We start from the raw sequence: 24,255 nt of genomic DNA on the forward strand, positions 1-24,255 counted from the left end.
TAGCTCCTTGAGGTGTTCCTTTGTCAGGCATTTTAAATAAATCCGAAGTGATTTGGCCAATACTGATGCTCGCCTCGCGGTTGGAAAGAAACGCTCTTAAGTAATTGTATGTGCGCTCACCACAACCCGCGAGTTCGAGTTCCTCCAATATTGCGGCGTGAGAGACGTTGTCAAAGGCTCCTTTAAGGTCTAGTGCTAGGACTAGTCTCTCGTCGCCGTACGGTATATTAGTTAGAATTTCGTCTCTAAGTAGGAGGAATGCGTCCTGGCAAGATAAACCCGGGCGAAATCCTATCATGGAGTCCGGGAACCAGCTCCGCTCTTCCAGGTATCGCTGCAATCTGCTATGGATAACCCTTTCATAGAGCTTACCTAGGCAGGACGTGAGCGACACCGGCCGTAGTGTATCAATCGAGGGATTCTTTTTTGGTTTGGGGATCATGATTATTTTAGCCAATTTCCACTCTTGGGGCAAGTCTCCCTTGGCCCAGCACTCGCTATTAAATATCTTTGTGATTTTCGCTAGGGCTACCGAATCCATGTTTCGAATCATTGCATTTGTGATCGAGTCTGGGCCCGGTGCCGAGTTTTTAACTGCGGATTGTGCCGCCTCATAAACTTCCGCGTACGTTATATCTCCGTCTAATTTAGGGTTCGCCTGCCCCGCGTATTGTCTCCTCGCGTAGCAGGATCCCGTGGCAGGTGAGAGTCCTATGTACTTTTTCTGAAGCGCATGAACGAGATCTTGGTCTGTACCCTCGAAGTTGTCTGCTATAATTTGGAGCTTCTTGTTATTCTCAGTACGCGTGCTCATTGGGTCTAGCATGCTTCGTAGTATTCGCCACGTACTGCTTGTTCCCAGAGTTCCTGACAGGGTTCCACAGAACGTCGCCCACTCGTTTTTAGCGAGCTCGTTGGCATGGCCTTGGGCTTGCTCTGCCAAGAGAGCGATGCGTTGTCTCAGGTGTTTGTTTAGACGTTGTCTTTTCCACCTCTTGGCCAGTTTCCGCCTCTCTTCCCATAGGCTGACCAGGTGAGAGTCTATCACCGGCACCTCCGCTGTACGCTCAATGGCTTTAGTGGTGTCCCCGTGTGCTCGTCGAAGGAATTCGGTCCATTCTCGCATGTTGGTCGGGGCTGTATCCGACTCCTCTAGAGCTCTCTGGAGTTTTCTATAACGAGGCCAGTCAGTTAATTTAGTCTTTCCTATTGTTCTCCGTATGTTGGGCGTGGAGAGCGCTACTCGGATTATGTCGTGATCGCTTCCCAAATTTTCATCAAAGGAAACCCATTGTGCGTCTCTGATGTTAATTGTAAAGGCACGGTCGGGTGCCGTGTCTCTACTGACGCTGTTACCCGTGCGCGTCGGTTTTCCGATCTTATTGATTGCCCGTAAGCCCAAGGCCGTTGCGGTGCGCTCGAGTAGGAACCCTTTGGGCGACGTTTTCGCGTATCCCCATAGTATGTGGGGTGCATTAAAGTCACCTACTATCACCGCCTTATCCCTGGTGCCCGCTAAATCTTTTGTTGCTGAGAGAATGTGGGGTAGGTCGTTCCCTTTGCTTTTGGGAGGACTGTACAGATTAGTGATTAGTGTGTGTGCCTTACTTCGTTTATTTGGCATCACACTGATAACTATGGAATTAGTATCTCCCTCAGTTGGCGGAAGTGTTAATAATTGAGCGTTTATCGACTTGCTCACCAGCGTGGCGACCTTCGAATTTTGAGGATCGCTCAGAGTGTAGTATCCCTGCAGTTTGGCCGGCTTGGCCCCGACCTCCTGCAGGCATATCACGTCCGGAGCGATTCCGGAGTTTTTGATAAACTGGTGGAACACTGCCGCTTTCCTGGAGAAGGAGCGGCAGTTCCATTGCCATATCTCTAATTGGTCTGAATTTTGTATTCGTCTGCACAACTGCGTTCTATGATTACTGAAGCCAAAAGTAGATATTACAAAGAAACATTGATAGATTTCATGAGGTCATCTCCCGATAAGTTTTGCCATCACATGTCGAAAAAGGACAACGAGTCACATAGCATTGTAGTTGATAACGCTGTAGTTACTGATCCTGCAAGGATTACTTCTCCTTACAACGCGTTCTTTCAGTCGGTGTTTTCTGTTCCGTCACAATCCAGTACTGAATCCATACTATCTACATCGCTTCGCTCGGAAAAGATGCCAGACGTTGAGGTCTCTTATGAGGAAATTGTAGTTCTTCTAGTAAACATTGACGTCAAAAAATCAGTAGGCCTCGATAACATACCGAATGCATTTATGCGTAGGTATGCCGAATGGGTTACGCATTACTTAAAAATTATGTTTAACGCGTCACTTGCGGAAGGCCGAGTCCCTGATGACTGGTTTACGGCAAAGGTTATACCTGTGAACAAATCAGGAGATCGACAGATAATTGAAAATTATTGTCCAAAATTGCTGAACTGCGTTTGCTACAAGCTCCTAGAACATGTTGTAGCCAAGTCAATTTACACGCACATCGAAAATGCGAACTGATTATTTCCCAACCAACAGGAATTCCGACAGCGCCTTTCCACAACAAGACAGCCTCTTGAAACAATGTATGACTTTGCCAGCACATTAAACAATAAGAAACAGATAGATGCCATCTGTCTTGATCTGTCGAAAGCATTCGGCACAGTGCTACATGCAGAATTGATTGTGAAACTGACTGATATGGGAATAAACGCTAAAATAGTAAAATTGATAACCGCGTACCTCCAGGGCAGAACCCAATACGTAGAAGTGGAACACATTAAATCAAAGCCGTTGAATGCGACGTCTGGTGTCCCACAGGGGTCTCTGTTAGGTCCTGTACTATTTTTAGTATATATTAAGGACATTTTTTCTGCAGTTGACGAAGGTATCAGGGTGCGACTTTTCACCGATGATTGCTTAATATACAAAGAAATCAATAGCACGGACGATCATCAATTACTCAGTGATGCTCTTAGGGCTATAGAAAAATGGTGTGACAAATGGAAAATCAAGATCAATGAGAGTGAAACTGTCCTATTGCGCATAACGAATAAAATAAATCATATTATCGATTTTAATTACACAGGGAATTCTGCGGTGGTTTCCTCGGTTGACGTGCTGAAATGCTTAGGTATACATATATCCATGAACTTAAGCTGGTCGAACCATGTTATAAAAATATGCGAAACTGGAAAAGAAGCTTTGGTTCTTGCCACGGAAACTGCAGTTAGCCTCACTGTAAGTAAAACTAACAGCTTATTTAACGTGCGTTAGACCCACGCTAGAATATTCCAGCGTAATCTGGGACCCTTATAAGTCAGGGTTAATTGAGAGACTGGAAAGAGCTCACCGTCGAGCAGCAAGGTTTATTTTTTCACGTGACTCTCGTACAGATTCTGTCTCCGAAATGCTCAGTTTGCTGAACTTGCGAAATGCTCGCTGAACGCAGGCGCATAGCTAGGTTAAAGTTCTTTTTTCTTCTCACTAAAAACACATTCAACATCAAAAGTGAACAGTGTGTGATAGCACGACAGGGTAGAACGCTACGGAAAAGCAAATATAATACTTTTAAAATACCTCAGATGCTCATTAACGCTTATGCATTTTCCTTCTTCCCAATAACCACTAAAGAATGGAATGAATTACTGGCGTTAACGCGAGAAAGCATCAGCGCAGAAGAACTTGAGTAAAACTTACAGCTACATTGAAAGATGTACGCACGTAATACGCGCTCGCCGCTTTATTTTTTTTTTTTTTGGTTGGGGGTTGCGTGTGTGTGAGCTCGTTTGTTAACACTCCATTTATAGTCGTATTATTGATCGAAGTATGTGCAGAATATTTCGCTTATGTATCTTTTTTAGTTTGCTTATGTTCGCCTGTTCATGTACTGCGTTATTCATGTACTGTAATAATTGCCAAAATACTGCTATTGACTTGTTTTTTTTTGTGGTATATGTATTATTAGAGTATTCATGTATTGTACTAATTGTTTAAGTGCTGCTTTTGACCCACCCTGTAACGGCTGACAGGCCAACAGTATGAGTAAAAAGAAAGGTAACAAGCGTTAATACACTTCAGTCGCCTTCAAGAAGTGCAATAGGGCTTTGTGTCCAAGCGCTTGCAAGAATGCTTAGGCCAAGGCCCCAGGATCTTCTTCTTTTTATTAAATTCAAAACTATGCTTTGTAACTCGCGGTTCTCACTTTATTGATACTGTAGCCTTCTTCGGGGTGCCACGTGGTACTACAAAGCTGTCAGGATTATACTTGCTACAAAATACATGCACTTCTTTGCACGACAAATCTCCCATTTTGTATCCAACACGATATATGCTTGTAAAACTTGACATTCTACTTGTGTTTTCATTGAATAACTACGGATGACTATGGAGCTATCAATCGTTTCGAAATGTAGCTATTCTTTTTAATGTCCCCTGGCCCTTTGAAGAGAAGACACTATGATCTTTGATATTTCATCTAAGCTGTTAAGTCTCTCTGTCCTTCTACATTATCCTTCTGTTATCTGAGAGAAAGATACGCAAAAATTGGCAGTTCTAACTTGTAGAACGTATAGAAAAACAAGAAGTTGTTGACTTGCAAGGTGCCGTGTTCGCTTAACATACTCTAAAACGATCATTCCGAAGTTTCTTATAGCACAGGCGCTGCAACTAAAATATTTTGTGAATGTAGTTGCATAGATATGTGTCTCCATAAAGAAAGCTAAGCGAAAAAAGGACATCCTTGCCCCACATTTAGGTAGGATACTAATCAAAAGAGCAGATCCACTTTACTACCCTAAACCATTGGACCGGAGTGCTAGAAAATAAGAAGAAACTACGCCAACGTATTATTCATTCATTGTCATTCATTCATTCATTGCCATCATTCATTCATTGCCATTCATTGCCTCTATGTCATCTTCATCTCTCTGTTCTAAGGCTCCATATCTGTTGGCAAGTGCCAACATAAATTGCTCTGCCTTTACCCTTATTGTGTATAGGTTGACCTGTTTCTTCTTGACCAATTTTACTCTTTCTCTTTTGAAATTGAGGTGAATCCTAGCTCTCACTAAGCTAAGAGCACTGCACCTTACCCTACCTAACACTTCAACAACGTGCACTACGCTGTGATGGGCAGAAAGTATGAAATCAATTTCATTTGCTGCTTCACTATTAGGGATTTTCGCGTTCTACATTTTGTTCCAACGCTTCCTGAAGAAGGTGTTCATTAGTCACAGCTTATTCTTTACCGTGAATTCTATCAACATCTCCCCTCGAGTGTTTCTAGAATCCAGGCCGTAGTTTCCAATTGCTTGTTCACCAGCCTGCTTTTCCCCCACTTTTGCACTGAAGTCGCTCACGTCTACAGTGTACTGAGCTTGCGCTTTTCGCATCGTTAATTCAACATCTTCATAAAACTTCCATTTTTTCATCCTCGGTAGTGGAAGTTGGAGCGTAGGTTTGTACTACATATATTCTATACCTCTATCCTATTAAGCTTTATTACGACTACTGCTACACTTTCATTGATGCTTTAGAATTCGTTGATGTTGCCCGCTATGCCCTTATGGATTAGGAACCCTACTACGAACAGCTTCTTATCTGGTAGTTCTTTATAGTAGAGGACGTGGGCATTTGTGAGCCGTGTATAAGCCTCACCATTTCTTATAACCTCACTAAGGCCAATGATATCCCAAACAATGCCTGATAGTTCCTCAGAGTCCTGCTAGGCTAGCTTCACTCGAGAGGGTTCGGGTCTTAAACGTTGCAAGCGTCAGCTTCCATTGGCGGCCTGTCCGGGTCCAGAGATTCTTAGCACCCTCTGCTGCGTTACAGGCCAACCGCCGCCTTGGGCAAGCGCCCCACAGCTGCTGGGGTCTAATACCTCTGTCACACAAGCACGCAAAAACTCTTTTACCTAAGCGGTCCTTTACCGAGTTGAAAGACCTCTAATTAAAAGGAGTTGCGCTGCAGACACACGGCGCGGGCGATCTCCTTTTATCGTTTCCTTCCGAACACGCTATGGAAAGCATGGCGCTAGATTCTGAAACAAAACCAGTTAGAATAAACCAACGTATTTCAATATAGAAATTAGAAACGTACTATAATATGCTTGTTTTAGTGAATTTAGATACAGTTTATTCGAAAAGGTTAAATTAAAGAAGATTTAATAAGGTAGCTTCAAGAGTCTTCGCAGAAGTAGCAAATTTTACATGTTCGTCTAGCAACCTTGGGCCACTGTTTACATCGGAGTCAACATGGAGGTCGAGAATATGGGGGACTGCACGGACACGAAGGAAAAAGTCGAAATAGCATGCATTTTGGCAAGGATTCTTGCTGCAGAGAGCGAAGCAGACGCCGCAAAGGCAGTCAAAGACCGTATTAAGCGGCAGTTGCTACTCAACGGGTGTACATTTTATGCCTTGGCGCTTCCCACGAGAGTCTGCAACCGATCGACGTGGGCTTTCATCCGCCACGAAAAGTGGTTCGAGGAGACTGTGCCTCACCTCGGTGGCCACAACTTCAAGCAGTCGTTTCGAGTGAACCCCTCAACGTTCCGGTTTCTCGTGGAAAGTCTGCGCCATGTGCTCGAAAAACAAGTTACCAACATGCGTGACCCGATCACTGCGGAAAAGCGTGTCGCCATTGGCCTCTACAAATTGTGCTCTTCTGCCGAAGATAGAACTGTGGCAAACCTCTTCGGCGTTGGGCGCTCATCCGTCAACGTCATTTACAGAGAGTTTTGCGCAGCTGTTGTCTCTGTGCTCGAAAGTGACTGGATCAGAATGATTACTGAAGAGGAAATGCCTAGGCACATCCAAGAGTTCGAAGCCGTGTGCGATTTCCCTCAAGCTGTCGGTGCCCTTGATGGCTGCCATTTCCCTATTTCGCCTCCAAAGAAGTACGCCACCGACTACTACAACTACAAGGGTTGGTAAGTGGCCACGATTTAACTTATTTCATGTAAGTGTTCTGTTTGGGCCCATTTTTATAGTAGTAAAAAAAAGTAACTGACTGACCCATATTTTATTGCTAAGTAAAATGTTATTCAATTTTACCAGCAGCTCTTAAGAAAACGCGTAATTTGGTTCGCAGTCTTGCAGTGTTTAGCAGCGACAATTTTAATGCGACGACGAAAAGAGTTCTCCGCAGGACTGCAACTCCTATACGATGTAGAGTACGCTAACAGCGACCGGTTGTGGCATTATGTGAAATAATGTAATCCGAGCTGCACTCACAGCTATTAATAAAAGCAAACTGTAAAATCGCATCACAGTAACTAAAGGCAGTGAACTCAGCAGTGCCATGCTGCACTAACCTTTATTCACTTTGCACTTTGTTTTTTCTTGCAGGCACAGTATTATCCTACTAGCATTGGTCGACCACAAGTATCGATTCAGATACTGCAATGTCGGTGCCCCAGGACGCTGCCACGACGCACATGTGTTTGGTGTTTCACGGCTGTCGAAGATTGTCAACAGTCCCCTTTTCAAAGCACCTGTTGCCGCAGTGGGTACCACAGCAGTCCCACCGATAATATTATGCGATCAAGCATTTCCACTAACCCCAAACCTCATGAAGCCATTTGGACACCGAACTGTCATCAGTGAAGCTGAAAGGAATTTCAACTGTCATTTATCTGGAGCAAGGAGGATAGTTGAAAACGCATTCGGAAGGCTAAAGGCCCGGTTCCGTTTCATTGCGAAAAGAATGGAGTGTTCTGTTGGCAATGCCCGTTTGGCTATACGAGCATGCTGCGTGCTCAATAACATTTGCGAGCACTTCAACGACAGTGTCCACCCACAGTGGTTAAGTGAGGTGCAGCAGTCCAATGCTACATTTCCACAGCCATCACGCAGAACAGAAGCTGAAATTGGAAATGCATCCGCCATCAGGACAGCACTTGTGGAATATTACAAGCGAAGGAACTGAACGCAAGAGTCCCAAGAATCAGCAACAATTGTGGAACACCATGTCAGTTTTTACTAAAAAACTTCAACATTGCATCTACAAGTTTCTCTTGCAACTTGAGCCCCTCTTTACGGAGATCCATTTCCATTTTGTGCGCATCAGCAAACTGCTCTCTCTGCCGTCGCTGCTCCTCAAGCATCCTTTCTTGAAAGTCGCCAGCCGGTTGCCTTCTCTTCCTGCGGGCACATTCGGAACTGCCACTTGCGAGGTTCCTGGATTCAACCTGTTGTACTGGCGACTCGGAAGGTGAACAATCTTCGGCGACGTCTTCACAAGAAGCAGAGCCGGAATCAAGCATGTCGAAGATCAGCTGCGTTTGAAGAAGGGATCCGAAATACATTGACCACATTAGTTGATGTGTGAAGCGGTAAACAATTAGTTCAGGGTTTTTACTTGCAAGAGAGCTGCCTCTCCTTGCGTGTATGTATTCACGTTTTTTTATTTTAGAGTCTGCATTTTTTTTATTCTCCAAACAGCGCACTGCCAAGCTTGCAAAATGAACAGCGCGTGAGCACAAGCAGAAATGAACCACAGTATTAACAAGAGCAGTCCGCTACACTGCAGGGTTGTGCAGATTATGGGCTTGGCAGCACAGCTGATGCTACATTATGTCTTGAAATTTAGTTGACTGTAATAAAGCATATATAGTCTCCACTATGCATTTCTTACTTCTTCGACGGAGGCAGTGCTGCTTGTTGTGCTCTCGCTGCACCCAGCCTCTTCCATTAAAGATGTATCGTGAACAGGCAGGGATCCTAGAAACCTATGGACTTCGGAGAAGAATGGCCAGCTCGGCGGTGATGACCCTGTTGTCATGTGTTTCAGGCAGCTCCTGGATAAGAAAACGAAAGAACTAAAATTTTATATACTCAAAATGTAAAGATATACACAGAGCAAAACGTTTGCCGATAGATACAAACGCGACTTGATGGTACAGAAAGCCTGAGAAGCGAAGGTAACCCTTTTTACTCGAAAAAATTTAAAGTTTCTCATGTTTTCTTGTCTGAGAACAACGCTTGCGCATGGTCCGAGAAAAATGCAAACCGTAGTCACATCTGCAGAAATGAAAACATGCAGACGACTTCCTGCTTCGTATTATATGTTGCCGTGAGAAGGCGTACAATATAATGTGAAATGCGCCTGTCCATAAGTTAAGGTTCCCGTTATCTTGTGACGAACGAAATCATGCTATTGACGACCTGCGCGGGTTGTCATTCTTCGCCGCATGTGAAGGCGAATTTGCGTTTACTCAGACCGACTCGCACTGTAAAGGAATTGCAGAAACAGCCTTTAGCGCGTCGTCGACTTTCGTGTGTGCAGGGCGCAGTTCAGCCCTGCAAAATTCGACGCTAGCTGAAATGAAGGGTCTCTGCCTTAAAACCTTCGTTACTACGGCTCCGTCCGCTAGATTAGGGTTCCGTCGCTGCCTACTACGGAAACAACGTTCGATGCTGAGGTCGCGACACCACAAACGAGAGCTTGCAGCTTGCGACCACAGCCTGAAGCCGCTTCAAGGTAAATTTAGCGCTCACAGCTTACTGCTGTGCTTTGTCTTACCTGTAGGTCTGTCCCAGGTTCTCTATCTTGCTGTGCACTTGCGCCTTTGTGCGAGGTACACCCATGCTCGTCAATGCTTGTGCAATGCCATCGTAAACGCCTCCGTTGTGCTTCTGCGCACGCAGCGAGGGCAGGTTGTCTTCCCATAACTTGATTAACGCCCAGGTGTCTCTCTCCGACCACTGTACCCGCGGTTTTCTTTGGCGTGCCGGAGGCTGTTCGTCGGTACCGCTCGCCGTAGCCATGGTCGCAGAAAATGGCGCGAATTTGCATCGTCTGTTAGCGTCACGTGATATTTTCGAACTGCTTACGAGAGTGCCGTGCAAAAAGTGCAAAACTGCGCCTACTTAAGGTTCAACGAAAGACAAAACCCTTTTTTGTGATGTGTACACTTGAAATAAAAATGCACTTTTGCTTCGTTTCTTTATTGCATGATAATTACTGGTGCCCACTGCGTTGGAGGCTACGCCTTTCCAGCCGTAAAAGAGATCGGTGATCTCCGGTTTCGGAAAAGACCGCTTCTGAAAAAGAGATTAAACTTTGGCGTGTGTCTGCGGATGCAACTCCTTTGTGTGAGATGTCTTTTTCTTCAAATGCCTTTAAAGTGCTCGTGTGACAGGGGTATAAGGGTCATTGGTTAAGCGAATGACTCATTTGGGAGGCAGTGGCCAAATTCTGCACTAGGGAGGCTAATTCCTGTTCTGGTGAGGGAGTGTCTTGTTGTAATTAAGTGGCCATGCCTAATTTGGTTGTAACTGGATTAGTGTAGCCCCACTAGCTCTCGGCGTTTTTTCCTGTGTCTCCAAGCACAGACACACTGCATACTACTCCAAGACTGGAGTTGAAGTGTACTGGGGGAGGTGAATTCGAGCTTATCACCTTCAGAAAAAAAAGAAAAAAAAGCACGAGGATGCAATCTCCTGACTGTGGCAACGGAGCATCCAAGCTAGCTCAGTCAAACAACCCTGCGGGCTGTCAGGCCATCTTATGTCGAAGAATTCCAGCCCAGAGTATACTACATGCCTGAAAACATGCTTGAAGTATCCGCGATATATTGGTTTGGTGATCACAGGAGGTGACCCAACATAGTATTTCTCAGTGATTCTAACATCGTGGTTTCGGAGTCTCCCGTACACATGCGGCCATGAAGACGGCTAGATACATGATATATTTTCGGCCAATTTGAACAGCACTTAAAATGAGCGTGGAAAAGGAAAAGAGAGAGAAAAAAAAAAGCTTTCGGGCAGTTACCGAGAATTGACGAGTCGCGTATGACGAAGCGATTCTCCGCAAAATTTACAAGCGTGCTGTCGACCTCCCGATCAACACATCCAACCAGCCCCTCCTCGGCCTAGGAATGGTTCGCGGAACTCCAAGAAGCACACTTGACGAACCACTACACAAGACTCTCAAGGACGTCGTCGGGTCGCCGCCTTCTTGCCCGACTACACATCCGCCATCCAACACTGACGGAAGAGCGCGTGCGCATCCCGGAAGTCTGGAGATACGCCATGCACGTGCGCCCTCTTCCGGCCAACATGACACGAGACGACCATAGTGGCCGGCGCCTCGCGCGGGCGGAAGCGTTGGCACGTTCCTATGGGAACAAGCACGGAGTATTCTACGTGGACGCCTCCGGACCACACCATGGTGGTTGGTATACGGCCGCAGTCGTCCACCAAAACACCGCGGTGAACGGCCTTACGTTCAAAGCACAAGACATAACACATACGGAAGAGGTGGCCATCGCGCTCGCCGCCGCAGATCAGGACTCGCGGGTCATTATTAGTGACTCACGAGGGGCCTGCAGAAACATCGAAAGGGGCTTTTTTCCCTATTTGGCGTACCGCTTACTTCAAGGCAGCAATTATCTCGGGGTCCCCGCGCCCCGCACGATAGTATGGTCTAGAGGGCAACGAAGCGGCCGACGCCGCTGCCCGCGCGCTCACTCTCCGGGCATCACCTTCGCCTCCCGTCTCTGTGGACTCCGACCCCAATCCATTATTTACCTTCAAGGAAATCACCCAACACTACCAATACGGCTATACAATCTTTCCTAAGCCCTGTAAGGGCCTCAACCTGTAAGGGCCTCAGCCGTGTAAACTGATTATATATACGGCGACTCTTCGCATGTTCGAAACGGCGGCTTTCCATCATAATGGCGTCTACAGTCGATAAGTTTCTAAAGACCAGAAGGACCAGAAGACCAGCGAGGCCTTTGATAATGTGTCCAACCTTGTCCGCCTCTGGCATGGACGTGTCGATTTTATGACAGAGGTCTAGGGCATCCTGAATGTCGGAGAGATACGACACGGTAGCAGTTGGGAAACGCGTGGCGAGTTGTTGCTTGGCGGCTAGTTGCCGACTGGTCGGTTTGCCAAAAAACGTCGGACAGCTTTTATTTGAACAAGTCCCAGCTGGCTACTTCTTCCCCGTTTGCGTCAAACCACAGTCGCGGTGCTCCGTCGAGATAGAACACGACATTGGCCAGCATTATGGTCGGATCCCAACTGCTCACCTTGCTGATGCGCTCATACATCTTCAACCACTCTCCTACGTCAACACCATCGAGGCCGGTGAACTTGCCGGGGTCTCGCGGCTGAGGTAGAACAACGCAATTGGTATGCGTAGCCGGCTTTGCAGCTGCAGACGCGGTGCCTTCCACTGGAAGCATGGTCCCAGGATGGGTGAGACGTCCACTGCGAAGCACCGTGACGAAGACGCGTACCCCGCACCTCCACCAAAATGTCACGCGTATATAACTACTTACACGATGTATTCACAAGACGTATGTAAACAGCAGCCGAGAATCCCGAGAGGCTGCTGCCGCTTCGTCGTCTTCACCGTCGACGACTTTCTCTTCTTTTTTTATCATAAAAATTTCAATAGCTTAATAGTGCTCCTGAAAGAGCTGCACTCTCATATGTTGTATAAAGAGAAAACAAATTGAAGCAATTCCACTACTGCTGAATCATGCACTGCAAGAAAGAAAACAAGTGCATCGATGCTGAATTACCTCTTTTTATTGCACCATATATTAATTTCCTTAATGCAGGTCTTACGCTATGATTGAAAGAGATAATTACAGATTTACAGACTACTTCCTCTTGGCAAGCAAGGTCACCAGGCTGGCCTTGACCTTCGTGTCATATGTTCCAAAGGTGCTGCAACTGTATGATGCAAATAGGCAGCTGCAACAATGTTAGGCAAATATAACAATTGTGTATTCTTTGTATGTTCATTAAGCAGCATTATCTATTTGCTCAAACCGCCTAAGTCAATGCTCAATGCGCTGTAACTATGACTAATGACTGATTATCAATACAATTCATTGCTAATCTGCAATGTTTCATTTTATAGCATGGTGAACAAATAAACAGTCACAACTGCTGCTGGTGCTGTAACAAGAACGTGCTGCTTTAATGACAAGTTCATATGCCTAGCGTTGCCGCGGTGGTGGCTACGGCTACCAGCGGATTTGCGTGCGATAGCGCCGGTTCGAGGCAGCGAAGTAATCAAAATGACGGTGGTGGTGGTTTTGATTAATGTCGTTTCGGAGCTGCGATCAAGGCAAAAAGTCCGGAAAGTCAGACGGCAAAAAGTTTTTCATCCGAAATTTCAGACGTTCTTAAGATTGAGTCTATGGGGTACAGAGTAGTGCCGTGAGGGCGTCCGAATTATCGGGTTTGTCCGGAAAATCGGTTGTTGACTGTACATTGGTGACTTCTCCAGCCGATTGCGCAGCGTCAGATACTATTTGTTTCGATTCCTCTCTGTTAATCGCGCCAGCAATAGCGCGACTTTCGTTCGCATTCAAAAGAATTACAGGTAATTTTACCTGATATTAGAACGAATTCCCTGAGTTTTCCGTGAGTTATTTCAGCTTATTCAAAATCCTTGAGAATTCCCGGTTTTCCAGAGTTTCCCAGTGGTTAGACACCCCGGTTATCTATCAGAAAAAGACTACCAAATGGATAATCTGGCTCTTTTTTCGTTTGTTCAATGCATCTAGTATACAGTGTGTCCAAGATGGCGTAACTAAATGCAACAGTAATAAACACCGGAAAATTATTATGCACATCAAGGGCTTCATACCATGCACGATAGTAAAATTTCGAATCTGCGCCAGCGGCTGCCTAGTGAATAACAGCACGTGAACTGCATAACGCCAAAGCATCGAAAGGCACTTAATGCTTTTCAAATAGCCCAAAAAACAACGCCTGCTGCTAAATTGTGCACAAAAGACGCCCGCAAAGAAAAGGAAATCGACCAACTATCGTCAAACCCAATGCTTTCAGTTTGAAACGCGTAAAAGTGCTTCCCTGAGCGTCTAATTTATTGTTCTCTAATTTTTTCGCCTAAGATGCGAAGCTAAGAGTGAGTGAGCTCATCGCAGGTTCCATTCTACGAAAGCTTTTGCGGTTGCATATATTTAGATTTGCATATATTTAAGGTTCCCAAGAGCCTTAAAAATACTGCTACTTTTACCCAATACGAAAATAGCAGCGCACGCATTGCTGATGCATGCCACGCAAACACGGCCTTTCATCCGAGTACGGTAACATTTATTCAGCTACAGGTCTCCGTTTCAAAATTCCTCATGTTACCACCATGTGGAGGTTAATACGTAAAGCGTGTCACGACAATTTCCCTGCACATGCGGCGCAGCGTTCATGGCGGCCCGATTAAGCTCCACTAATTGAGATTACCCGCACTGGCTGCTCAGTATCTAGGTAAAACATGGTGGATTTTCTTTGTTATGCACATCGACTATGACGCTAAAATCGGCACTGGTGATTGATTTCTTGCCTTAGCAAATTCCATGTCGCTGAAGCGAGAACAAAGGCGCGTTATCAAACCATGTAAACGACAAACCGACACTATGCCCGAGTCGCCTACACTACATGCAGCCGGTTCTCTCTACCAAGTGCGCTCACCTAATCACGAGCTATTGGCGAAAAAAAAAAAAAAACCGAACGTTCAGTGTAGTTCACGTGCCATGCCACAAAGAAGACGCTAATACACAGGTACCAAGGTACAGGCAGGCACCGCACATCGCAGCAACAAGTGTTTGTACCTCGCGCAGTCGTTGAGAATTCTAATTGACTCGGAAAGATAGCGAGCCGCCGTTGAGTCCCACTAAAACCCCTCAAGCTGCCACTCAGGCTACGAGGGTGTGCGCGCTTTGAAAAGTCCGAGTGCCCTTTCTTTTTCATTACTGTCTCTCTCTCTCTCTGTCTCTCTGTGGGCCATGCGCGAGAAATGGTTTGCTTTTTTTTCAATTTTTCAATTTTTTTTCATGGATGAAGCAAAGGCGTTAGCGCGTTGTATTACAAACGATGTGGGCTATCGTACGGAACTGAAACGCGCACTTGGATGAGTTCAGTGCTTGTGAAAGCCGTTACAAGGCCCGTCAGGCGCTCGCGTCACTGCCAACGACGATGAGTAATACAATGCATTTCTGGCATATCTTCCAGCGTACTGCCAAATGGGATACCTGCACAGATGTTAGTGCAAGTTTTCTGTTCCAATCATAGGTCGAATCAATCAATACACTAATTACGTACGCATATGCTCGGCCCACAAGAATACCCCCTGCGAAGTACTGACTGGGTTCAGAGGATTTGGCACTTATTTTAAGTGGGTGAGAAACTTTGATGACGTTATTGAGCCGGATAGCCTATGAAAAACCACCCGATATTAGTGACGCGGCAGAGATATGAGGGCAACGTTAAATGTATCTATTATCGGAAGACACACAAGGCGCACACGACACGTGCGACATGGGCTCATCGCACACTCAGAAAGTCTGTGTTGTCAGCTACGAACATTACGAGTCTGTGTGCTGTTAGCGTGATGCTTGTTTGCAATCCACTTGTAGCTAAATTTGGCGTTCATAACATCTGTTATCAGGATTGGATCGGCGTTTTGTTTTCTTTATTCTACTGCCGCAAAGCTCATGCTACGACAACTGTGAACACTGTCTTGCGATTCCCGAGAGCGACTACGTACCTCATGTCATATGATCAATAAATGCGGAGATATCCACTATGCGTATGCTAAAATCTACACATATGCTCTAAAGCAATCTCAGCAGTATACAACTCCAGTGGCTAATATCTAACGTAGCTCCGTATTATCCACCGGTATGTGTGCTTGCCTACAACGTACACGGGTTGGGCCACCAATGGGCGACCTTTGTCTGTAGTGAATCTTTAGACAAAGTTATAGTCAATCTATAGCAATAGGACTTTTACAGTATCAGCTGTTTTCTACTTCATCTCACGCCTTACCACAATGGGTATACGGGCTGTTCGAACAAGGTAACATGACCTTTGGTGACGTGCCACCCCATGGCCTTCATCGGTGGTCATATAGAAAACCGTGGAGAATAATTCGAATTGCAAAGAAGTATGCAGGGTGTTTCACTTAAATTGAGCCGAACTTCAAAATATACAGACGCAATGTAGCTGGACAGAACAAAGGCAATTTTTGCTGTTGATTTGAAGCACTCAGTTTATTTTTTGCGCTCCCCTAATTAGGTAATTAGTCTTAATTGAAAAGTCACAAGGAGAAAATTATAGAGCAATGTGACAAACTCCCGATACAGCTTTCTGTTGCTCAAAACGTGCTACATAAAAATGTTTTTCTGGGCATGCAACAAACTCGCGAATACATGCAATGTGCGTGCCTCGAGCGGCAGTCCCGTGGCCATATATATATATATATATATATATATATATATATATATATATATATATATATATATATATATATATATATATATATATATATATATAGCGGGTGTTTCATCTAATACTTTCAAATTTTAAAAAAAATTTGTAAAGCTCTATTCTAGTTTATGAACTGGTCTACTCGAAGCGGCGGATACTACTTGCACAAAAAACTCAAACGCTAAACAAGAATCCATTAATAAACTTTATAGCTAATTATCCTACGGCCCATATTGCAATTTACAAATTCAAGCCGTGGATTTCGCATGGCTGATCCACTTGGAACGAATTCTGCGGACGACACCAGTTTCGAAATACAAATTCCCGAACTTTGCGGAGAAATGCATTGGCGTTCCAGTTAATTCTGTGTTTCAGTGAATGAAATTACGTTTTGTTAACAAATTATATGGTACGCCTCCGTAAAGTGCGGCAATTTATATTTCGAAACTGGTGTCATCTTGAAAATTCGTTCCAAGTGGATCCGCCTTGTGAGCTCCACTGCTAGAATGTGCAAATTGCAATATGTGCCATAATGCAATTACATAAAAACTTAATTTGTAATATTTTATTCGTTAGTCGGTTTTGCATCTCAATTATTTGCGCAAGTACTGTCCACCGCTTCGCGTAGACCAGCTCATGAACTAGAATTGTGATATCTGCAACAGGCAACTGTTAATGATATTCGAAAGTCTTCGGTGAAACACCCTGCATGTGGTGTGTGGTGGCGGCTAGCAAAGCACGCTGGCTGGTTTGGTGTAGCACTAGAGAATAAACACCACGTAAGTGGAAACATGTTGTTTCTTAGTATCAAACTTCTTGGCGTGTGTACCATGTTTTCACGTACGTCGTGTTGATTCCTTGGTGATATATACACACACACACACACACACACACACACACACACATATATATATATATATATATATATATATATATACCAGAATAAAAGCAGTTCTAGGTCCGGGTAAATATTCACAGTGAAGTAGACGCGTGTATGAAGCGGTTTATTGACGTTTCGGCAGGGGTCCGGCCTTCATTAAAATATACATGTATATATATATATATATATATATATATATATATATATATATATATATATATATATGTGTGTGTGTGTGTGTGTGTGTGTGTGTGTGTGTGTGTGTGTGTGTGTGTGTGTGTGTGTGTGTATATATACCTGTATATACCTGTGTGTGTATAATATACACCTTATCAGCGTTTGTCGATAGACAATCTATAAGCTTGGAGTAGTGAAAAATATTGGAGGCCTTATCGACTCTCGTCTATAGACAGTCAATAGACAAATAATGGAAACAATAAATAAAGACTGTATCAACATTTGTCCATAGGTAGTCTATAGAACAGAAGCGGACAAATAGAAACAAACAGCTTATCAACTTTGGCTATATACAATCTACAAACCGGGACTAGACAAAAACGAATAAAAAGCTTATCGACTCTCGTCTGTTGACAGTGTATAGACTAGGAATGGACAAAAATCTATACTGTATCGACCTTCGTCTTAGGCTGTATTTAAAGGGGAAGTAGACAAAAAGAAACAAACACTTTAGCGACTGTTTCTACAGACCCTCTACAGTGGAGGGGGCAATGCTGCAGCAGCAGCTTCAGCATAATGCCTAAACGCTTCTTGTTGTTTGCACAGATGCTGGATTTCTTCACTGGTCATGCCGTTCATCCATGGGGCATGGTGCGCCCTGCACCTCTCTAACTGTGGCGATTACCGTCAATTCGTACTGGTTCAGCCCTATCGTCCAGGCATATGATCGGCGTGAAGATCCTGCGAACGTTCTTCCTTCTCTGACGATTCTGCGAACTCCCGTGGATGCTCCTAGCGCGGCAACTCCCACAGGTGACGCCATCGGATCGGTGACGCCAAGCTTCCACAATATTAAAGCTCCGTCGTACCAGCGCCCTGACAGTGGGTAATGCAGCAGCAGCTTCAGTATGTTGCCTGAATGCTTCTTCTTGCTTGCACAGGTACTTGGACTTAGACGTTACTTGTACAACTAGTACAGCATCCGATCCGATAATCGATTCCTGCTGCTGCTGTGTTACCCACACGGTTGTTTGCGTAGTAGACTATAGACTAAAAATAGTGCTGGGGACAGCTTTGTTACCTTTAAAACCGAGACATCTGGCATGTGTGGTTATTCAGTCAAACCCTGGACCAACGGAAAAGGTAGTGTTGTCCTAACTTTTATCTGGCGAAGGTGACATGAGTGCCTCTATCAATGATGTACTGTCTAAACAGAGTGCAATTGAAACAGATATCAACTAAAACAGAACTCAACCAAGCACTTTAAGTTTATTGGAAACTGATATAACTAATGTCAAGAAAACAGCAACCGATTTGCAATACAACGTATCCAGTATGGAATGTAAAGGAGATGAACTAGAAAACAGAGGTAGAAGAAACAATTAGATCGTGTACTGCCCAAATGAAGAAGACGGGGAGTCAAACGACAATCTCTTGAATGAGGTCAAAAAGGTGTTTTCAAGGAAAGGCTTGGACTTACTATTAATAGTATGGAAAGAGGTCACCGGCTAGGAAAGAAAAAGCACGCCCCGTGCTCTTAACGTTCTCGGACTCTCGCGATAAAAGTTCAGTACTCAAAGCGAACAAAAAAGCTGGGACAATGCTTTTTATAACACAGGACATTTCCTTGAATGTTCGTGAAAGAAGAAAAAAATTATTGCAATGCTCACAAGAACGTGATGAAAGCGCCAAAGCTAAAATAATTTTTTATAAATGCAGCATAGATGGTGAAATGTTTGTGTATGATGTGGCAAACGACAAACGCTGTAAGCTAAAAAGAAGGACCAAATAACATGATAACCGTTTCCAATCACCTTTCCCCATCTTAATCGTTAACAGCAAGAGCGTTATCAACAAAGTAGCACAGCCTGAAAGCATCGTTTTCTCGCTTGACCCTGATATGGCAGTATTGACGGAAACCTGGTTAAATTGTGATATGCATAATAGCCAATTTTTCCCAATACACTACAAGATATTGCGCGAAGACTTCGACAGAAAAGGAGGAGGTGTAGCAATTCTTTTTAAACATTTCCTTCAAATGTTAAGAATGCCCGACACCTCGGAACTAGCGAGCGTTTTCTGCAACTTTTGTATTAACAATGTCAAATACATTCTTGGTGCCGCATACAGACCCCTAACTCGCCTGTTACTGACGTCGAATGCTTAAGGGAAAACATGTACACTCAATAAAAACAAGCAGATAGATAAACTAATCTTAACCCGTGATAGCTACCTGCCGAATGTCGACTGGAGCACATTCCCGTCCCGCTCCACCACAAATATTGGTAGTGAAATCATTGATATTGCTTTTATTTTTGACGGAGTACAGGTAGATTAACATTTTACTAGAAGCCACAAAGATTCCAATGTAATTCCCTAGATATTTTTTTGTGAGTGCAAATATACAAGAAGACGTCTCATGTATGGTCACAGACGGCATTTCAGATCACCAAGCAGTAGTATTGTCGTAGCAATGTGCCCCTCGCAGTAAAAATGATAAGATCCAGTGTAACCCAAATTTTTCTCGTGCAGATGACGCGTCTGGAATTGATACGCGAGCATTTCATCCGGATAACGTAAAGAAGAACACTGCTAGCATGTACGATGTGTGGCTTTAATTTAAAGGCATTATATTCAACTGTCTGTCACAGTTTGTTCTAAGGATTGCGAGGAAGGCCACGGGTCGGAATCCCTGGATCTCTCGCGAGATGTTGCTCAACCAATGCAAACATATACGGCCTAAAAGTTCCGCAAAACTGAAAATTTGAACAAATTAAGATAGGGTCATTGAGGAACCGTCGAATAATTTAAATGAAATGATCATGAATTACAAACGTAATTTCTTTAATGTACAGCTCCCTAGTTTTATGAAAACGCCTCCTCGAAGACTCTGGAGGACGATGACTCATTCTTCTTCCCTTTCCGATATGTCCATAATAGGCGGTAATACTGTCCACAATGAGCAGGTTGCATGTTCTGTATTTAACAATCATTTCAGCAGTCTATTCAGGAAGGATAGAAGTTGTCTGCCTTATGTTTACATGGATTAGCCTTCCATTCCTGATATTGTTATTTCTGATCACGGTATATGCCACTTACTGCTAAAAATTGCCGAAAAGAAAACTCCGGTGCAGGTGGTATACCAAATGCCTTCTTAAAACACTATGCCTAGTAATGCTCGAAATACCCTAAAATTTTGTTTAGTAAATCATTTCAGGATGGCATGCTTCGCTATGACTCGAAAACAGCAAAAATAAACTCTTACATAAATCGGAACGCAAGAATTGTATAAAATAATATCGACCAATTTCTCTGACTTCGGCAACATGCAAAAATTTCGACCACATAATCTATAAGCCTGTAATTGGTTTTTTTGATGAGCCTTGCGTATTGACGAACGCTCAACATGGATTTCGGCAGGGCTCTACCACAAACAGTCAGTTACTAGAATCGATTCACTATTTTGCAACAGAATAAATAATACAAAACAAAGCGAAGCTATATTCATGAATTTCAGTAAAGCATTCGACAACGTAACCAACAGCAAATAAAAATTACAAATTAAGTTTGTTACTCACAAACAATAAGCTATTAAAATAGATAGAAGCATACCTAAGCAACAGCTCCCAATAAGTTAGGATAACTGCGACACATTATTTGTTGCCTGTGGCGTTCTCCAGAGATTCGTGCTGGGTCCTCTGTTATTCTTCCTTTATATACATGACACTGGCAGGAATGTATCTGTCAAAATTAAGCTTTATGTGGATGACTGTATACTATAAGCTAAAATTGCCTAATCCGAAGAACAAATCATGCTAAATAGCAACTTTGGCAAAATAGTTGGTTAGCGGCATCAATGGCAAATGTCTGTTAACTATGAAAACACCGCCTCTATGAGAATAACACTAAAGGAAAAGCCCATTCTCTTCCCATATTTTGCCCGGAACACTTATAACTCTGAAGTATCTCACTATAAATATATCGGCCATACAAATATTTCACAATATTTCCTGCTCAAAACACACCGACACTGTAATGACTAATTGTCTTCGCGAATTGCTCAACCTCAGAACGCGGTTAAAATACTTGGCACCAGCTGTCCGCCTCCAGACATCAATAGTTCGTCCTACTTTAGAATATGCAACGATTATTTGGGGCACCCACAGAAAAATAAATGTAGAAAATTAGAAATAATTAAAAAAAAGTTTACCGATTTATTTACCGATTTAGGGGGGGGGGGTTATGCGGAGGGTGTGAAGGGCTCAAATTTCTATAACAGGCCTCCTTAATCACTGTGGCTTCTCTTCGATTACAGAACAAAATCGTGCTTCCCGATTCAAATTCGTTTTTTTCAGCTAATGAAGGGCCACTATTATACTGGTACCTCGCACATTTTAACACCCTTAACTGGTTATGATACTCATCATAAACACCCTCTAGCAGGGAAACCGTTAACACCGCATAGCAACTGCTTCAAATGCTCTTATCTTACAAGAACAATAGTTGATTGGAATAAACTTCCTGATGAAGTAATTAGACTAAATTCTTGATGCAGTTTTCAGGCACACAATCAATCTTGGCTCAATCGCACATAGTTTCTATGCTTCTTTTTTCATGCAATCTGTCCTTTTTGAGTGTTGAATTCAAGCATCGGCATGATTGCTTGAACTGTATATTTGTATGAATCTACTTGTATGTTCTCACCCTGTTAAGATCTTGTAAAAGATACCGGAATCTATAAATATAATTGTCTGAACAAATAAATAAAATTGGAGGAAGCAAAAAGAAATAGAAACCTTATCGACCCTGGCCTATTGACAAACTGTAGAGTTTGCATCAACAAAAGAACAACTCTATACAAAGGCAAAGTCGTCCATAAGAAGTCTGTAGATTACTAAAGACAGTATAAACTCTTGTATTAAGGGATGATGGTAACGGTAGTAATGATTTTTTTCCAGCACGCCGGCGCCTTCAGTAGTGCTGCAACAACATTGAAATCAGTTGGTAGGCCGGTTCTTTTATACGAAAGGCTGGGGACGTCCCTCCACACGTGGAAAGCTGCCGTCTGCGTGGCAGCTTGCGAAATAGTAATCTTTACCGGGAAACGTATGCGGGGAGCGCTACGTACTTCGTGTTGTTGTCATGAGCGCCTCATAATCAATTAAGTGGTTGGGATGATTGTTTTGTACTTGTTCTTTCTTGAAACGTGCGCTGTTCGGTATGTTGTGTGCTTGATTCCAAAGAATGCATCCACGGTTCGTTTCACTTAGCTGCCTAAATATAGATTCTGCCTTAAGGTGCGCACGAAGCACGGCTCCTGACCCTGCACCGCCGCCGGTATCGGCCAACGTTTTTTGCTGACCAACGCGGACACGGAAAGTACAGACCATCCAGAGGCTACGAGATGCGCTGTAATTGTGTACGAAGATTACGATATTCTCTAATGCGAAATTTGACCGCAGCTGTATATGCGTTTTGGATTCGCGATGTACTGAGACAAAGAATTTGAGACCGAAATGACCTCACAAAGTGACAGTCGGCCAGTGCCGTCAGCGCCTTCGCAGACGGAGGGGCAGTATGGAAACGCTGGCAAGACGAGCCGCATCGGAACCAGCTGCGGAAGAAGACGACGACGACGAAGGAGGCAGCAGTGGCACGAGCGCGCGCTCACGCGGTTGCGCCGAGGAACGGCGACGCTCGGCCCAGGATTGGCCAACTAAGACGCTGCGTTCCGAGCGTGAGAGAAGAGGCTTGTTCGAACGGCCACGTTTGCGATGAGCTCCGCTGGAAACAGCGCATCGGCCCTTGGCCGAGGATCACACCCACCGTCATCTACCGATTCCGGTAATTATAAAGTCGTTCTTCCTCGTCTACCGACTGGCAACACCGTCCTCAATTCAGTTTTCCTGCATGCTGACCTGGCAGGGCGGCCGTATCGAGCCCCGGACTTTCGCGATGCTCTCCTGTCAGTGCTAAATGCAACTGACATACTCGGCGCTGGACAATACCAGATGAGCCATTTGTGGTTGGTGACATGCGTTAATAGCATCGCGAAACAGAATCTTGTCGACAAAGGCGAGTTGTTGGTGAAGGGCCTCAAGTGCCTTGTCATTGACCCTGAATGCAAGAATATCAAGATGAAGCTTCTTTGGCTTCCCCCACACCTCGAACAGAGACGGATTGTTGAAGCGCTAGAGCCATATGGCACAGTGCAGTCCATCACGAGAGAAATGTGGCGGTGTGACGGCATGGAGGGCTGGCAAATGACTAACCGAGACGTGGCGTTCACATTGAAAGATGGCGTTTCTGCCAGTAATCTGCCACATCTGTTGAGCATATATGGCCACCAGTGCCTTATCTTGGTACCTGGCCGACCACCACTTTGCCTCCGGTGCAACAGAGTTGGGCATATCCGGCGACAATGTCGAACACCACGCTGCAGTAACTGTCACCGCTACGGTCACCCTGCAGATGCATGCGTCGGAACCTACGCTGACAAGCTTCGTGGAAATAGACCAGCTGAGGATGATACCATCACCGATCATCTCATGGACGTGACCGAAGTTGTGGATGCAACTGGAGAAACACTCCCTGAGACTCATCGACAAGAACAGATTAAGCCGTCATCGGCTGACATTAGCCTCAGCCAGAAGCCTGCGAGCGAGGATGAGACTAAGGTGCCTGACGACGAACCATCTGTGTCATGGGCAGAATCGCCACCAGTTCAAGATCGCCCACCGTCAGTGGAATCTGGATCGATGTGCGAGGCCGCTAAGAAGCGTCCAGCGCCATCTGACAATTCATCGCCCTCGGGAAAAGAGGCTCGCGTTCCCAAGGTGTCAAAGTTGACAAAACCGCTCCGGGGAACGCCTACTCCTGCAGATGTCCCTTGTGTTAACGTGCACCATAAGGCCCATTGTGCATCACCTCATCAAGAAGGGAGT

At 44.5% G+C, this 24,255-nt stretch overlaps 2 protein-coding genes across 2 annotated transcripts; one reads left to right on the top strand and one right to left on the bottom strand.

Moving 5' to 3' along the window:
- The first annotated feature begins 5,954 nt into the window (after window positions 1-5,954).
- Window positions 5,955-8,618, top strand: LOC135917588 (uncharacterized). The gene is made up of 2 exons (XM_065451139.2): window positions 5,955-6,926; window positions 7,345-8,618. Exons 1-2 carry the CDS (start codon window positions 6,250-6,252, stop codon window positions 7,922-7,924), a joined length of 1,257 nt encoding a protein of 418 aa, XP_065307211.1. The 5' UTR covers window positions 5,955-6,249; the 3' UTR covers window positions 7,925-8,618.
- On the bottom strand, window positions 7,953-10,135 carry LOC135917589 (myb/SANT-like DNA-binding domain-containing protein 1). Its single transcript, XM_065451141.1, has 3 exons — window positions 9,521-10,135; window positions 8,633-8,795; window positions 7,953-8,273 (listed from the first exon to the last, which is right to left on the bottom strand). Exons 1-3 carry the CDS (start codon window positions 9,763-9,765, stop codon window positions 7,968-7,970), a joined length of 714 nt encoding a protein of 237 aa, XP_065307213.1. The 5' UTR covers window positions 9,766-10,135; the 3' UTR covers window positions 7,953-7,967.
- Window positions 10,136-24,255: the final 14,120 nt, after the last annotated feature.

Source organism: Dermacentor albipictus, chromosome 1 (genome assembly GCF_038994185.2).
Source record: "Dermacentor albipictus isolate Rhodes 1998 colony chromosome 1, USDA_Dalb.pri_finalv2, whole genome shotgun sequence".
NCBI lineage: Eukaryota > Metazoa > Arthropoda > Arachnida > Ixodida > Ixodidae > Dermacentor > Dermacentor albipictus.

Excerpts from the sequence above, each read along its gene's own strand:
- LOC135917589 (XM_065451141.1), bottom strand. The coding sequence starts at position 9,765 with ATGGCTACGGCGAGCGGTACCGACGAACAGCCTCCGGCACGCCAAAGA. Across the intron at positions 8,796-9,520 it reads AACCTGGGACAGACCTACAG|GAGCTGCCTGAAACACATGA; the intron begins GTAAGACAAAGC and ends TTTCTTATCCAG. Across the intron at positions 8,274-8,632 it reads GCACTGCCTCCGTCGAAGAA|CTGATCTTCGACATGCTTGA; the intron begins GTAAGAAATGCA and ends CTTCAAACGCAG.
- LOC135917588 (XM_065451139.2), top strand. The coding sequence starts at position 6,250 with ATGGAGGTCGAGAATATGGGGGACTGCACGGACACGAAGGAAAAAGTC. Across the intron at positions 6,927-7,344 it reads TACTACAACTACAAGGGTTG|GCACAGTATTATCCTACTAG; the intron begins GTAAGTGGCCAC and ends TTTTTCTTGCAG.